Source organism: Hemiscyllium ocellatum, chromosome 12 (genome assembly GCF_020745735.1).
Source record: "Hemiscyllium ocellatum isolate sHemOce1 chromosome 12, sHemOce1.pat.X.cur, whole genome shotgun sequence".
NCBI lineage: Eukaryota > Metazoa > Chordata > Chondrichthyes > Orectolobiformes > Hemiscylliidae > Hemiscyllium > Hemiscyllium ocellatum.
In genome coordinates, this window is record NC_083412.1 from 11998547 (window position 1) to 12016132 (window position 17586).

At 41.5% G+C, this 17586-nt stretch overlaps 1 protein-coding gene across 2 annotated transcripts in view; it reads left to right on the plus strand.

Moving 5' to 3' along the window:
* Positions 1 to 17586, plus strand: part of prdx4 (peroxiredoxin 4) — a 38212-nt gene that overhangs the window by 12723 nt on the left and 7903 nt on the right. For both annotated transcript variants that reach the window (XM_060832881.1, XM_060832880.1), the window contains exons 3-4: positions 2150 to 2266; positions 8040 to 8162. In XM_060832881.1, coding sequence (XP_060688864.1) covers positions 2150 to 2266; positions 8040 to 8162 — 240 coding nt within the window. The remainder of the gene's footprint in view (positions 1 to 2149; positions 2267 to 8039; positions 8163 to 17586) is intronic.

Below are 17586 nucleotides of genomic sequence, written 5' to 3' on the forward strand. Positions count from 1 at the left end.
TGCCTTGTACAGGCTTAACCTAGCAATATAACCACTGTCTTGTCGTTGTTTGGAGTGAGTACCATATATGTCTGTGTGTTTTCATGTTACAGCTTACAAGAATAGTTCTAGAGCTTGAGCATTTAGTCCTGTTATGTGAGATTTGTACACATTTTTCTATTCTTATTGTTATAAAAGCACTCCGTTTGGAAGGGATGCCGATGCCTGAGAAGCTCAGTTAAAAGAATGGGAGTGGGGGCAAAAGAAAGATGATGGTTTGCAGCAATTCTCCCATTTGCTTCTGTCTTTTTCTCATCCCTTCCTCCCTCATGCTTGCCTTCAAGTTTACATATCAGATGAGAAAGAAAGCCATTTGTATTATGAACCTTTAGTTCAGAGAATGTTTGCATTGGAATTTTAACTCCACCAGCTTCCCACTCAGTGACAAAGTAGAAATTGACGAGAGTCTTGCATTTTCTAACCCTGTTGTTCTTCTTACATGCCCCCAAACATGCGAAAAGAATTCGGGACAATTTCTCCACCTAACTTAACTCCATTCTGTTTTGCAAATTGATAAGGAGCAGGCCGTTCAGTTCATTAAGCCTACTTTACTACAGGTCCTTTTGCTACAATGCAACAGTTGCGTTCCTCTGTGACCTCGCGCTGTAGAAAATCGCTCTGTTGAAGATTGCTAATATAAAATTGTTATACCAGTTCAGTAGAAAATTTGCATTATCTAAACAACGTCCACAATTCGTCAATTGCGTTCTAGCCAATTTGCACTGACAAAATGTGCATTATAGCAGAATGACCTATACTGAAAAGGATGAGGGCTAATCTGACTGAGGCCTAACTCCATGTTCCCGCCTACCTCGAATATTATCGACTCCCTTTTTAACTTCTTCACAAAATCTTAAGAAAAGGGCTTAGGAAGGTCAATGGATGTTTTGGCCAAACTAGTTTCTTTCAGGTAGATCTGAGTGGCTGAGTTTATTGTTTTTCAAAACTGCATGAAAGAATTTTCAAGTACAGGCTTAATGTTTAATGTCTAATATTTACCTTTGCATCTTGATTTTTATTTTCAAAACGTAGCAGATCAGTTATATTAAAAACTATACTACTGAAGAGCTCATGCTCGAAACATCGACTCTCCTGCTCCTTGGGTGCTGCCTGACTGGCTGTGCTTTTCCACCGTCACATTTTTTGACAGTTATATTAAAGTACTACCTAAGGTACTGCTTTGCAGACATTCTCAACCTGAACTCCTGATTTGTTCTGCTCTTCCACATTAACTTGTAATCCCTCATTGGAAGTATAATCTTTTAAACAAAATATACCACCTCATATTTATTGACATCAAATTCCATTTATCTCTTTTTTGCTCATCTTATCTCTATTTTAGAGATACTATCTCTAAATAGTATCTCTATTTTTATAGATGGTTTGTTACCTCCTACTGGTATGACCAGAAAATTAAGACCCTTCAGATCCAATTGCCAAGAATGCAATCTCACTAGCCATTGCTGTTCATCTCACTCCTAAGAAACTGTCCTTAATACTGCTTTCCAAAATGATGGTGAGGCCAATTACAGCCCTGTGCAGATTTAGAACTTCCCCATGTCCAATGGAAAGGATATTTAAACCTTAGAAAATGTACAATATAAATTCATCAGAATGATGTTAGCAATGATGATCTGTAGTTTCACAGTGAAACTAGAACACTGGAACGTTTTGAATTAGAGCAGGGAAAGAAAGAGAAAATTGACATGTCTTTTTTAAAATTCTAATTCACTACCCATGTGACTTTGTGAAAATGAAGTATTTATTATTCATATGTTGTCAGTTGGGAGTAACAGTACATATGTCAGATTTTGTTTAAATAATGTAACAACAAGAAGTGATTGGATAAACTTGCCAAAAGACTAAAAACAGCCTGGTACCAATCAGAATAAAATCAATATTTGTGTTATAATTGAGAATTTTTCATTATAAAATGTCCTTCACAGCCCTGTTGTTTTCTTACTGTATATTTTTTGAAAGATAATTGCTTATTGTGTATTTTCTTTAGGTACATTAATCTTAGGTTTCTGCGTGTAATCTGTTGCTATTTAATTATATTTTTGAAGCAATGCTCTATCATTCATAATTGCTTTGTTTTCTTACTTTACAGCACATTTGTTTGTCCAACTGAGATCATAGCTTTTGGTGACAGAATTGATGAGTTCAGAGCTATTAACACAGAAGTGGTAGCATGCTCTGTCGACTCTCAGTTTACACACTTGGCATGGTAAGTAGGCCTGGTACTTGGTGTAATATGGCGAAAGTGAGGACTGCAGATGCTGGAGCTCAGAGTCGAGAGTGTGGTGCTGGAAAAGCACAGCAGCATCTGAGGAGCAGGCGAATCAGTGTTTCGGGCAGAAGCCCTTCATCGGGATTCTCCTGCTGCTCGGATGCTGCCTAACCTGCTGTGCTTTCCCAACACTACCCTCTCGACTTTGTATAATATAAATGTCATTCTTTTTGAATAATTTGTAATCTAGAATTACTCAGTTCATCAAGCTATATTGTTTTATTGTGTTTCCTACAATAAGTAATGAGATTATCATCTTTTCATTTGAAGTAAATTCCTAAATGCATAAATTATAATCAGGAATATTTTCATTCATTAGCAAACACCATAATTTTATTGCATAAGATTTTACACAATTTAGCTCAACAGCTCTAGACTACTATTTATGATGTACTTGAGCCTCCCCCCTCTTCCTCCTGTCATTTCATCCTAACAATGTCATTTTCTCAAATATTTATCTGGATTTACCTTAAATATTTCTATGCTAATCACCTTAACCGGTCCATGAAGCAACAAATTCATCATCTACCTCATGCAAAGTAGTCCCTGTTTGTTCTATCTCCCCTTATGTGAATACAGGAGAAACATTGGCTATCCTTGGTATTTAAGTTTGGTTCATTTATCAATTATAGTCCTTTAAGTTACTCTAATGATCTTTCATTATTTTATGCAATCTATCAGCTTGCTCCATTCCTGCCCAGCAGTAAACTCTGAATCTGGATAATTGCATGCCTGCAAATAGCTCATCTTAGCTTTGTGAAGTTAGACCATAAAATATAGGAACAGAGTAGGCCTTCAGTCCATCGAGTTTGCTCTGACTTTAGAACATGGCTGATCTGATCATTCTCAACTCAATTTTTCTGCCGTTTCCTCCTCGCCCTTAACTCTCTTACTGGTTACAAATTTGCTTATTTCGTCCTTGAATATACTTAATGAACCAGACTGAACATTCCCCTGTGGTGAAGAGTTCACAGATTGACTACCCTCTGAGGGAAGAAATTCCTTCTTATCTCTGTCATACTTTGGTGACCCCTGACTCTGAGATTATGCCCTCTCGTTCAAGACTTTTCTGTAGGGAGAACTGTATTCCACATCTACTTTGTCAAGCCTCCTAAGAATATTATGTGCTTTGGTAAGGTCTCCTTTCATTCTTTTCAACTCCAGTGAGTTCAAGACCATTGGATATAGGGGCAGAATTAGGCTATTCAGCCCATTGAGTCTGTTTCACCATTCTATTATGGTTGATATGTTTCTTGATGCTTTTTTTCCTGCCTTCTCTCCAGAGGTGAAATGACCATGCTAGATTGTCCATAGTGTTCAGAAATGTGTAGGCTAGGTGCATTAGTCAGGGGAAATGTAGAGAATTAGAATAGGGGAAGGGGTTTGGGTGGGATACTGTTTGGAGGGTCAATGTGGACTTGTTGGGCCAAGTGGCCTGTTTCCACACTGTAGGGATTCTATGATAACCTTTGATCCCCTTACCAATCAAGGATCTGTCTGTCTCTGTCTTAAATACTCTCAATGTCTTTGCTGCAGAAGGCTGTGGAGGCAATGAATTCTACAAAATAACCACCCTCTGGCTGAATAAATGCCTCCTCATCTTAGTACTAAAGGGTTGTCCTTTCACTCTGAGGCTGGGCCATCAGGTCCTAGTCTCTCCTGCCATGTCCACTTTGTCTAGGTCTCTCAGTATTCAGTAAGTTTCAATCAAATTCCCCCTCATCCTTCTAAATGAGTACAGACCTAGACTACTCATCCGCTTCCTATATAACAAACCTTTCATCCCTGGGATTGTCCTTGTGAACCTTCTCTAGACTCCCTCCCATAGATTTGGGGTCCAAAACTGCTCAATATTTCAAATGTGGTCTGACCAGTGCCTTGTACAACCCCAACAGTACATTGCTGCTCTTGTATTCTAGCCCTCTTGCAATGAATGCAGACATTTCATTTGTCTTAATTGCCAACTGAACCTGCAGGTTAACCTCAAGAGAAACCTGAACTAGTACACCTAAGTCCCTTTGGCCTTCGGTTTTCTGAAGCCTTTTCCCATTTAGAAAATAGTCTGTGCCTCTAATGATGAAAGTGCATAACCTCACATTTTCCCACATTGTATTCCATCTGCCAATTCTTTACCCATTCTCCTAGCATGTCCAAGCCCTACTGCAGCATCCCAATTTAATCAGTGCTACCTGTCCCTCCACTTATCTTTGTGTCATCTGCCAACTTCGCAAGAATGTCCTCAGTTCCTCCTTCTAGATTATTAATGTATAACGTGAATAGTTGTCCCAACACAGAGCCCTGTGGAACTCCACTAGCTACCCACAGTCACTGGCTGCAACCATGAAAAAGACCCATTTAAGCATACTCTCTGCCTTCTGCCAGTCAAACAGACCTCGATCTATGCCAGTATGCTGCCACTAATGCCAAGGGCTGTTAGCTTTTTCAGCAGCTTCCTATGTGACACCTTGTCAGTGGCCTTCTGGAAATCCAAATAAATCATGGTCACTGGCTCCTCTTTGTCTAATTTACTCTCTACCTCCTCAGAGTTCTAACAGATTTATTTGACATGAGCTCCATATGACGAAGCAATGCTGACTCAGTCCTATTTTATTGTACATTTCCAAGTACTCCACAATCTCGTTCTTCATAATGCAGTCTTAACATTTTACCAATGACTGAGGTCAGACCAACTGGTCTAAGTCTTCCTTTCTTCTGCCTCCCTCGTTTCTTAAACAGGGATGTTACATGAGCCATTTTCCTCCAGTAATTCCTGAAAGATCATCCCGAATGCCTGTACAGTCTCCTCAGCTATCTCTTTCATAACCCTGGAGTGTAGTCCATTTAGTCCAGGTGATTTATCCACCTTCAGACCTATTCATCAGTGATGGCCACCACATCCACCTCTGCCCCCCCTACTGTGACAACCGATGCAAGTATCTCTTTAGTTCCCCCACCATTTCTTTGGATCACTAGAAAATGATGCTGGAGAAGTAGGAATAGGGAACAATGTCCACTTTTGCCTGTCCCTTACCTTTTTAGATATGTAAAAAGAACTTACAATCTTATATTACTAATTAGGGCTTACCCTCTTATTTCATACTCTTCTCTCTTATTGCTTTTATTTAGTTACCCTCTGCTGATTTTTAAAGGTTTCCCAATCTTCACTACGTTGTATGCTTTTCCTTTTGCTTTCATGAGGTCCCTGACTTCTCTTGTCGGCCATGTTGCCTCATCCTCCACCTGGTATGTTTCTTCCTTGGGATGAATTTCTGCTGTCCCTCCTGAGTTACCCCCAGAAACTCCTGCCAAAGCTACTCCACCATCTTCCCTGCTCAGCTCCCCTTCCAATCAACTCTGGCAGGCTCCTTCCTCATCTTTGTAGTTACCTTTAGTCAATTGTAACAATGTTATATTTGATTTCAGCTTCTCCCTCTCTAACTCAAGGATGTATTCTATTATGTTATGGTCACTGCCCCTGAGAGGTTCCTTCTCCTTAAGCTCCCTAATCACTTCTGTCTCATTACTGATCACCAAATCCAGAATTGCCCGTTCCCCAGTGGGCTCCAGCACAAGCTGTTCCAAAACACCACCTTTTACACATTTCACATCTGTTCCTTAAGATCCGCTACCAAACCTGATTTTCCCAGTCCACCTGCATGTGGAAGTCCCCCGTGCTTATTGTAATAGTGCCTTTCTTACATGCCTTTTCTATTTCCTGATTTATTTTCTTCCCCACATCCTGATTATTGCTAGGAGACCTGTCCATAATTCCCCAACAGCATGTCCTTTGGAGTTCCTCAATTCTACCCACACAGATTCTCTGCCTTCCAACTCTATATCACTTCTTGCTACTGATTTAACTTTATTTCTTAGTAACAAGGCAACCCTTCCTCCTCTACTTGTCTGCCTGTCCTTTCGATATGACGTGTATCCTAGTACCCAGCCCTGATCACCTTGCAGCCACATCTTTGTGACACCCACAACATCGTACCTGCTGATTTTAATCTGTGTTATAGCTCATTTACTTTTTCCAGTCCCCACTTCTCCACTATTTAGATTGAAGCCCTATCCACAGTTGTAGTGTGATTCACTAGGACCCTGGTCCCTGCATGATTCAGGTGGAATCTGTCCCTTCGGAACAGCTCCCTTCTTGCCTAGTACTGGTGCCGATGTCTGATGCATTTGAATTCATTTCTCACGCACCAATCCTGGAGCCATGCTCAATCTTGACCCTGTGCCGATTTGCTTGTGGCTCAGGGATTATTACTTTTTTGGTTCTGTTTCTTAATTTAGCCCCTCGCTTCTCATATCCCTAAGCAGAACCTCTTTAATTAACTATGTTATTAGTGCCTATGCAGACCATGACAACTGGAGTTTTCCCTTCCCACTCCACGTTCCTCTGCAGTCCAGATGAGCTATCCTGAACTGAGGCATCAGGCAAGCAACAAAGCCTTTGGGACTCTCGATCCTGGCCACAGGGACAGTGTCTATTCCACTGACTATACTATCCCCGATTACAACTACATTACTCTTTTTTTCCCTCCCACCCTTGAATGGCTCCCTGTATTATGGTGTTATGGTTAGTTTGCTCGTACCCTCCCTACAGCCACTGCTCTTACCCATACAGGGAGCAAAAATCTCAAACTTGTTCAACAAACTCAAGGGCTGAGGCTCTTTGAATACTATCTCCTGAAATTCTCTACCTGCCTTGCTGGTAGTCGCCACTTTCTGTCTCCTACCAAATTTGAAGTAGTTAATCTAAGGGTTGTGACTGTCCCCGAAACACAGCATTGGTAACATTCCCCGTCCCTGATGTATCACTGTGTTTGAAGTTTAGACTCTAACTTGTTTATTTTGATCTGGCGTTCCTCATGCAACAGGTACAGGTACTGTCACTCTGAGCCACAAGGGCGTTCACCAGCTCCCATATCATGCAGTTACCTCACTTTGCCTCGCCTGGCATCTCCGTTTTAATTGCTTAGGATTTGGTTTGAGTTTTAAAAAGAGGCACCAATTATTTATTTTGTAGCTGTTAAATGTTTCCCTTTTAATCTGAAAGTAGCCTATAATAGATAATCAAGTTAGTGGCTGTCACCAACCAGTGAACTTACAATTTACCTGTGATACCACACTTATGCTGGGCCCCTGATCCTGGACTTCAATTAATCCCATTAAAAAAATCTTACAAATTATGACCTTAAGCAAGCAAAATATGCCTCTACAATGAATTTCTCACGCTGCACCTAAATTCCTGAACTATTTACATACATGGGTTGTGTGAAATCTGAATATGACCGCTCCTTCCTGACCGTGCAAAATTTACTGAACCCAATCGACACAATCTTTCCTCGTAAGAAAATTCCCCTATGCCCAGAATCAACCTACTGAATCTTCTTTGGAATGCCTCCAAGTGTACGTGTCCTTTGATAAGGGCACCAAAGCTGCAGTTAACTGCATAATCTCCTTTTAAGTGCCAAACATTGTTGCTGTGATTAAGCTTCCCCTCTCCAATCTCCTCCCTCCCACCCCTGCAAATCTTCACCACCACCACCCCACCCACATTTTGTTCTGCTTCTCCAATCTGTAGTTGAATCCCTCCTTTAGGTGTTTATCTGTTGAAATAAATTGCAAGCACAAGCTGTTTATATTTGAATTTTGTCATTTAAGTAAATGAGTGTTTTTCGTAAAGAGGTAATTTTGCTTTATAAAGGATAAATACACCAAGAAAACAAGGTGGATTAGGACCAATGAAGATCCCACTACTCTCAGATCTTACACACCAAATTGCAAAGGATTATGGTGTGTATTTGGAGGATCAAGGCCACACACTCAGGTAACCAGAGAAAATCCATGTTTTAAAAAATAAGCCTGATATCAATTTGTAGTTTACTGCCATGTGACATCAACTCAGATTGAGGCAGTGCCTTCATGGGAGCCTTTCATACAACACCGGTATGACAGTTAACAATGTATTTTAAGAAATGTCTTAAAGTTAGTCTTCTTTAATAAAAGCACTGTACTGTGGTTGCTGGAAATGTTGCAACAAACATAACAAATGCTACAGAAGCTCATCAGGTGTGGCAACATCTTTGGAGAGAGAAGCAAAGTTGATATTTCGAGTCCAATATAATTCTTCTGAACTGCAATTTTTTCTTTATTCTTTCAAGGGATGTGGGTGTTGTTGGCAAATCCAGCTTTTCATGCCCATCCCTCCGTAACCTGCAATTGAGTGGCCGCCTTGTCCACTTCCAGAGGGAAGTTAGGATTCAACCATTTCCTTCCCTAAAAAGCATCAGTGTTTTCTCAAACAGTCATTGTTGTCTTGGTGACCACTATTGACAGTGGCTTTCAATTCCAGATTTTGTTAATTGAATTTAAGTTCTCCCAGGTACCATGGTGGAGTTTGAACCCATAACTCCAAAGCACTAGCCTTGGCCTCTGGATTACTAGTCCAGTGGCATTACCTCCACACCACCATCTTACCTGGGGAGGCAGGAAGGTATAACAAGGTATTCACACTGTAAAGTTTTACTGTAAATTCTGTGTCTGACAGTCTTAGACTCCACAACCACCTGACGAAGGAACAGCATTCCGAAAGATAGTGCTTCCAAATAAACCTGTTGGACTATAACCTGTTGTTGTGCGATTTTTAACTAGGAAGTCAGAGCTGAAGACTAGCACAAGGAGGAACTTTAAAAGGAAGTTGACCTGGTGGACTAGTGGAATGGCAGGAATAAACTGATTAGATGATTGTGCCTTTGTGACAAAGAAATCTGAGTTCCTTACACTTGTTAATGGTGAAGATGGAGGCTGCGGGGATGTCAGGTTTAAGAAAATGGTTTGTGGCTGAGGTAACTATAAATAGAGCCACCAGTGGAACAGTTATAATTGATCATGCAAGGGAGGCCATAATTAAAAGAGTGCATATAACTTGAGTATTTTGAGGTCAGAAGCAATTAGAATGAATGGGAGGGATGAGGCTGTAAAAGGAATTGAAAGCCGTGGGGAGAATTTTAAAGTAAAGATGTAGCATGTCTGGGAGCCAATTAGATCAGAGGGCTCAGGTGATTGGGAATGATGGGACTTGCTCAAGTTAAGATACAGGCAGCAGGGCTCTGGATGATCTCTAGTTTATACAGGATAAAATGCTGGAGACTAACCAGGAGTGTGTTGGGATAGTCAAGTCTGAAGGCACAAATGATGCTTTCAACAGCAGATGAACTGAGGCAGGTGAAGTTGAGCATGGTTGCCGAAGTGGAAACAGCCTCTTTTTGAGATGGCACGGTATGAAGTTGGAAGTTCTTCCAGGGATCATCTCTGACACTGGGCTTGAGAACAGAAGAATTTAATTTCAGGCTGTTGCCAGAGAGTGGGATTGAATTGGTATTTAGGGGATGGGCGTTTTAAGTGGGAAGTAAGAACAATGGTTTTAGTATTCCTAATAACTTGGAAGAAATTTCTGCTTGACCAGAACTGGATACCAGTATATAAGTGGACAGATAAATTGGCAACAGTGGAGGATGATGAGGTAGAGCTAAGTGTCATCAGGGTACATGTGAAAGCTAAAAGTCTGCTCTTGGATGAAGTAGCTGAGGGGCAGCATGTAGATGAGGAAGACTAAGGGCCAAGGATAGATTGTTGGAGGATACCTGAGGTAGGGGAACAACAGAAAGAGGAACCATTCCCAGTGATTCTATAGCTATAATTAGAGAAGGCTGGAAGCCAGTGAGAGTAATTGCAGTGGACCACAGGGGACAGGTATCAGAGGAGGATGGTGTGGTCACTCTGTCAAAGGCTGCAGACCGGTTAAGAAGGAGATGGGAAAGTTTACCACAGTCATATAGGAGAGGATTTCATATTTTGTTAAGAGTAATTTTGGTACTGTGACAGGGGAGAAACCAAATGGCAGGGATTCAAACATTTGAGTCCAAAGAAAGATGGAAATAGATTTGGAAGGGGACGTTACATTCAAGGAATTTGGAGAGGAAGAGGCTGGATGCGGGAAGGTACTTTGCAAGGCTTGACTTTGAGGAACGAGGTGATGTCAAAAGATTAAAAAGAGAGGGGGCAACACCTGAAGGGAAGGAACCATGAACCATATCAGCTGATCTGGGGAGCAGGAGGGCAAGTCGGCTGATCAGTGGGAATGGGTTCAGGGGAATACGATATGAATCTCATGGGCTCAGACAGGCTATGAGGGAAGATTGGAGAAAATCTTTTTAAAAAGTCAGAGCTGAAGACTAGCACAAGGAGGAACTTTAAAAGGAAGTTGACCTGGTGGACTAGTGGAATGGCAGGAAGGAACTGATGAGATGATTGTGCCTTTGTGACAAAGATATCTGAGTTCCTCACACTTGTTAATGGTGAAGATGGAGGCTGCGGGGATGTCAGGTTTAAGAAAATGGTCTATAGTAAAGAAATATCTGTGCATTCCAGAATGCTCCTGAATAATGAGCAGTATCAACAAGGAACATTACAGTGCAGGAACAGGCCCTTTGGCCTTCCGAGCCATAGCTAATCCAGATCCTCCATCTTATCTTATCGCCTATTTTCTAAGGATCTGTATCCCTCTGCTCCCTGCCCATTCATGTATCTATCCAGATTAGATTAGATTAGACTTTTTTTAGATTAGGCTTAGTGTGGAAACAGGCCCTTCGGCCCAACAAGTCCACACCGACCCGCCGAAGCGCAACCCACCCATACCCCTACATTTACCCCTTACCTAACACTACGGGCAATTTAGCTTGGCCAATTCACCTGACCCGCACATCTTTGGACTGTGGGAGGAAACCGGAGCACCCGGAGGAAACCCACGCAGACACGGGGAGAACGTGCAAACTCCACACAGTCAGTCGCCTGAGCCGGGAATTGAACCCGGGTCTACAGGCGCTGTGAGGCAGCAGTGCTAACCACTGTGCCACCGTGCCGCCCACAAGATACATCTTGAATGATGCTATCATGCCTGCCTCTACCACCTCCGCTGGCAATGAGTTCCAGGCACCCACTAACCTCTGCGTAAAGAACTTTCCATGCATATCTCCCTTAAACTTTTCCTCTCTGACCTTTGAACTTGTCACCTCTGATAATTGAATCTCCCATTCTGGGAAAAAGCTTCTTGCTATCCACCCTAATGATTTTGTAGACCTCGATCAGGTTTCCCCCCCCCCCCCCCCCCCAACCTCCGTCTTTCTAATGAAAATAATCCTAACCTACTCAACCTCTCTTCATAGCTAGCGCCCTCTATACCAGGCGACATCCCGGTGAACCTCCTCCACACCGTCTCTTGTAGCGTCCAGAACTGTATACAATAAAATGTAGTCGAACCAAAGTTGTATACAACTGTATCATGACTTGCCAGCTCTTGTACTCAATACACCGTCCAATGAAGGAAAGTATGCCATGTGCTTTCTTGACCACTCTATTGACCTGCGTTGCCACCTTTGGGGTACAATGGACTAGAAAACCTAGATCTCTCTGTATATCAATTTTCTCCAGGGCTTTCCATTTATTGTATAGTTCACTCTTGAATTGGATCTTCCAGCCTCACATTTGCCCAGATTGAACTCCATCTGCCATTTCTCTGACCACCTCTCCAATTTATCTATATTCTGCTGCACTTTCTCACAGTCCCCTTCACTATCTGTTGCTCCACCAATCTTAGTGTCATCTGCAGACTTTCTAATCAGGCCACCTATACCTTCCTCCAGATCACCACTGGTCACAGGTCTCTATTATGAGAAACTCCCTTCCACTATTACTCTCTGTCTCCTGTTGCTGAGCCAGTTCTTTATCCATCTGGCTAGTACACCCTGAACCCAATGCGACTTCACTTTCTCCGTTGGTCTACCATGGGGAGCCTTATCAAATGCGTCACTGAAGTCCGTGTACATGACATCTACAGTCCTTCTCTCATCAATCAACTTTGTCACTTCACAGTATTTATGGGCGGCACGGTGGCACAGTGGTTAGCACTGCTGCCTCACAGCGCCTGAGACCCGGGTTCAGTTCCCGACTCAGGCGACTGACTGTGTGGAGTTTGCACGTTCTCCCCGTGTCTGCGTGGGTTTCCTCCGGGTGCTCCGGTTTCCTCCCACAGTCCAAAGATGTGCGGGTCAGGTGAATTGGCCATGCTAAATTGCCCGTAGTGTTAGGTAAGGGGTAAATGTAGGGGTATGGGTGGGTTGCGCTTCGGCGGGTCGGTGTGGACTTGTTGGGCCGAAGGGCCTGTTTCCACACTGTAAGTCTAATCTATAATCTAATTAAGGTGGTAAGATATGACCTTCCCTGCATAAAACCAAGTTGCCCCTTTTCTTCCAAATGTAAATAGATCCTATCTCTCAGTATCTTCTCCAGCAGCTTCTCTACCACTGATGTCAACCTCACCGGTCCATATTTACATGGATTATCCCTGCTACCCTTCTTAAACAAGGGGACAATATTAACAATTCTCCAGTCCTCCGGGACCTCACCCGCATCCAAGGATGCTGCAAAGATATCTGTTAAGGCCCCAGCTATTTGCTCTCTCGCTTCCCTCGGTAACCTGGGATAGATCCCATCTGGACCTGGGGACTTGTCCACCTTAATGCCATTTAGAATACCCAACACTTCCTCCCTCCTTATGCCAACTTGACCTAGAGTAATCAAACATCTATCCCAAACCTCAGCATCCGTTGTGTCCCTCTCCTCGGTGAATACCGATGCAAGGTACTCATTAAGAACCTCACCCATTTTCTCTGACTCTGCACATAACTTTCCTCCTTTGTTCTTGAGTGGACTAACCCTTTCTCTAGTTGCCCTCTTGCTTTTTACATGCAAATAAAAAGCTTTGGGATTTTTCTTAACCCTGTTTGCTAAACATATTTCATGACCCTTTTAGCCCTCTTAATTCCTCATTTCAGATTGGTGTTAATTTCTCAATATTATTCCAAAGCTTCCACCTGTTTTCAGTTGCCTAGACCTTCTGTAATCTTCCTTTTTCCTCTTAGCTAATCTCACAATTTCACCTGTCATCCTTGGTTCTATAAACTTGCCATTTCTATCCCATATCTTCGCAGGGACATGTCTGTCCTGCACTCTAATCAACCTCTCTTTAAAAGCATCCCATATATCAAATGTGGATTTACCTTCAAAAAGCTACTCCCAATCCACATTCCCCAGCTCTTGCCGAATCTTGCTATATATTGGTATTTTAACTTTTAACAATGTGATTTGAAATATCTCGGACTGTATTGTGGTTACTACACAGGTCCAAAGGAACACGCTGTTTTGATCACCAATTGCTGGAGTCTACAACCTAGCATTACTTCAGAATTGAAATTCATACATAACATTGCAAATTGTGGGTAGGCAAGAATCGTTTTGGACTGAAGTCAGCATCCTGTTAATGGAAAATACAATTTGCATAGCCTTTGAATATAAACAGTGTGAAATTCCATCCTCAACCTAATCTTTGAGGCGTTTTTTTCTTTATTTGGATAGTTTCTTTGTAGAAATTTGGAGGCTTTTCTCGTCTGAAAATGGCAGTTTTTTGCCCATTTGCTAGTTTCCGCAATGCAATGAGAACTTCTAAAGACAGCCATTGCCCCAGATTGTAGCTTTCTTGCGCTATTTCTGTTTCAGAGCTTAAAAATGTGTTGCTGGAAAAGCACAGCAGCTCCGGTAACATCAAAGGAACAGGAGAATCGACGTTTCGGGCATAAGCCCTTCTTCAGGCTTGCAATGAGAGTGTCTTGTGTGTAAAATGAACTTCCTGAGGAAGTGGTGGATATGGGCACAGTTACAGTATTTAAAAGATACTTGGATAAATCCATGTAAAGGTTTGGAGGGATATGGGCCAGTAGTAAGAAGGTGGGACTAGTTTAGTTTGGGATTATATTCAGCATGGACTGGTTGGACCGAAGGGTCTGTTTCTGTGCTATATGACTCTGTGTGAGAAATGGCTAAGTCCTTATTTATAAAGATAACTAATAAATTAGTCTTGTAGCTTATGGAGCTCTACAAATCCTAACATATATATTGATCAGTGTACTTTTTGCTGATATTTCTTTGCATAAAGTGAAATGCCAGTAATCAGGTAAATATTCATAGGTGCTATTTATTAGAGTCACAAATTTCAAGTTCTGTATTTTGTAGATTTTGCTCCTAATAAAAAAGACACAGGTGATCAGGCTCTGGTCTAGAAAGTACTCCTGTTCTCTAGGTTACTGATGTCTTGAGATTCTGCATAGTGTTATCCTTCTTATGAGTGTTGGTCCCAGGGCTCTTGCTATTTTATACGGTCAGTCGCTTCGTTAGTACCCCAGTACCTGTCATAGAATCCCTACAGTGCAGAATGAGGCCATTTGGTCAATCGAGTGTACACTAACCCTCTGAAGAATACTTCACTCAGGATCATTCTCCCCCCCCCCCCATAACCTCATATTTACCCTCGCTTATCCACCTAGTCAACACATCCTGGGCAATTTAGCATGGCCAAACCACCTAAACTACAGAATTAGACATACTGTTTTAAAATCAGGCTTCACCTTTGACAGAAATTAGGGTAAGTTTTTTTTATTCCCCACTGGCTTGAGAGACTTTGAAGCTCTGCCTCAAAAGACAGTGTAGCCATTAAATATTTTTAAGACAAGGTAGATTCTTGCTGAGAAAAGAAACCAGTTGTTATTGGGGATAGATCAGAATATGGAATTCAAACTCAAACGTATTAACCATCATCCTATTGAGTGCAAATTCAAGGGGCAAATAGTTTAATTCTGCTTGGATGTTTGGATTCTAAAATAGAGAATAAAAATTTTAAATATTAGAAGGCTAACATTGCAAGATATATGTGTGCCAAAAAAAGACTGAAGGAAATTGATGGAATCAAATAAAATCTTCTCTGAATGGTTACCAGAATTATCCAAGGCAGTACCATTTTCCATTGAAGAAAGGCAAAGAGCGTAGTAGGGAATAAATTCCCTTCTGGCTGGCTTTTTCTTTGAGATGACCATCAAGATTGCAGTTACAGAATTCTTAAAGGCAAAGTAAAATATCTGCATGACTACATCTGAAACTACAGATCGAGCTTGCAGCAATGCAGTTTTTCTTTCATTAAAAACGGCATTGTTCCTAGCCTGGAAAATTGCATTTTCAATTCCTGTTCTTTGCTTTATTACCTGAATTCAACAATTTCATTATTATAGTGAACTGACCTAATTGACGTTGAATTATGTAGGAGGCTAATTGGTTCGGCTTTCTGGTCCCATTCTGTAGTCTCTGCTGAGTTGTTGCAAGTAAATGAATGCACTTTTTCACTCTTTAATCTGCCAGAATTTAATATCAAGATTAACACTCGGAGTTTGATCACATGAGCAAGAATGGTAACCATGCAAATACAACAGAGCAAAGTTAGGGCTGAGCGAAGTTAGGGCTCAGAAAAAGTGAAGATTTGTCTACAGGAATAGTGCCAGAAGACTGGAGGATAGCAAATGTTGTCCCCTTGTTCAAGAAAGGGAATAGAAACAACCCTGGTAATTATAGAGCAGTGAGCCTTACTTCAGTTGTAGGTAAAATGTTGGAAAGGGTTATAAGAGATAGGATTTATAAGCATCTAGAAAGGAATAAGTTGATTAGGGATAGTCAACACGGTTTGTGAAGGATAGGTCATGCCTCATGAACCTGATTGAGTTCTTTGAGAAGGTGACCAAGCAGGTGCATGAGGTTAAAGTGATTGATGTGGTGTGTATGTATTTCAGTTTGATAAGGTTCCCCACAGTAGGCTGTTGCACAAAATACAGAGGCATGGGATTGAGGGTGATTTAGCAGTTTGGTTAGAAATTGGCTCGCTGAAAGAAGACAGAAGTGGTGGTTGATGGGAAATGTTCATCCTGGAGTTCAGTTGCTAGTGTACTGCAAGGATCTGTTTTGGGGCCACTGTTTGTCATTTTTATAAATGACCTGGATGAGGGTAGAGAAGGATGGGTTAGTAAATGTGCGGATGACACTAAGTTCGGTGGAGTTGTGGATAGTGCGTAAGGATGTTTTAGGTTACAGAGGGACATAAATAAGCTGCAGAGCTGGGCTGAGAGGTGGCAAATGGAGTTTAATGTGGAAAAGAGTGAGGTGATTCACTTTGGAACGAATAACTGGAATGCAGTGTACTGGACTAATGGGTAGATTCTTGGTAGTGCAGATGTGCAGAGAGATCTCGATGTCCATGTACATAGATCCCTGAAAGTTGCCATCCAGGTTGCTAGGGTTGTTAAGAAGGTATATGGTGTGTTAGCTTTTATTAGCAGAGGGGTTGGGTTTCGGAGGCATGAGGTCATGCTGCAGCTGTACAAAATTCTGGTGCGGCTGCACTTGGAGTTTTGTGTAAAGTTCGGGTCACTGCATTATGGGAAGGATGTGGAAACTTTGGAAAGGGTTCAGAGGAGAGTTACTAGAGTTATGGAGGGAATGGTATGGAGGGAAGGGCTCGTGAAGAAAGGCTGAGGTATTTGAGGCTGATTTTGTTAGAGGGAAGAAGATTGAGAGGTGACTTAATTGAGTCATACAAGATAATCAGAGGGTTAGATAGATATAGGACAGATGTCAGAGGTTTCTTCACTCAGAGTAGTAGGGGTGTGGAACGGCCTGCCTGCAACAGTAGTAGACTCGCCAACGCGAAGGGCATTTAAGTGATCATTGGATAGACACATGGATGAAAATGGAATAGTGTAAGTTAGATGAGCTTCAGATTATTGCACCGACCTGTGAAACCATCGAGGGCTGAAGGGGCTGTACTGCACTGTAATGTTCTATTTGAATAGATTAAAAGGTCAGTAAAATGGTTTCAGTGCATTGACTTTGAAGCTAATTTGTATTTACAATCTATTCTCATCACTCTTAGCTACTACAGAAAAATTTAGGTTCAAGCATGCATGCAGCAGGACACACTTGAAAACAAAAATTGCAGACAAACTAACTTGAAAAGGTAAAGTATTAAATTAATATAAGGCCTATTTATTTTTAAATGGAAGGCTGTCCTGCACAATCACATCTGTGGTAAATAAATTTGAAGAAATCACATAATATACTTTGACAGGTTTAGCAAGACATACTGAAATTGATCTTGAAAAATAATGCTGTTCTTTTTCCACACCTTGCCGGTTAGAAAGGACATGATATCCTTGAAAATCTTTGACATTTCTCAAACATAAGAGATAGTACTATTTTTTAAAATGGTACCCTGCATATACTTATAGACTAAAACCCCAATCACTTCAAAATAAATGTGG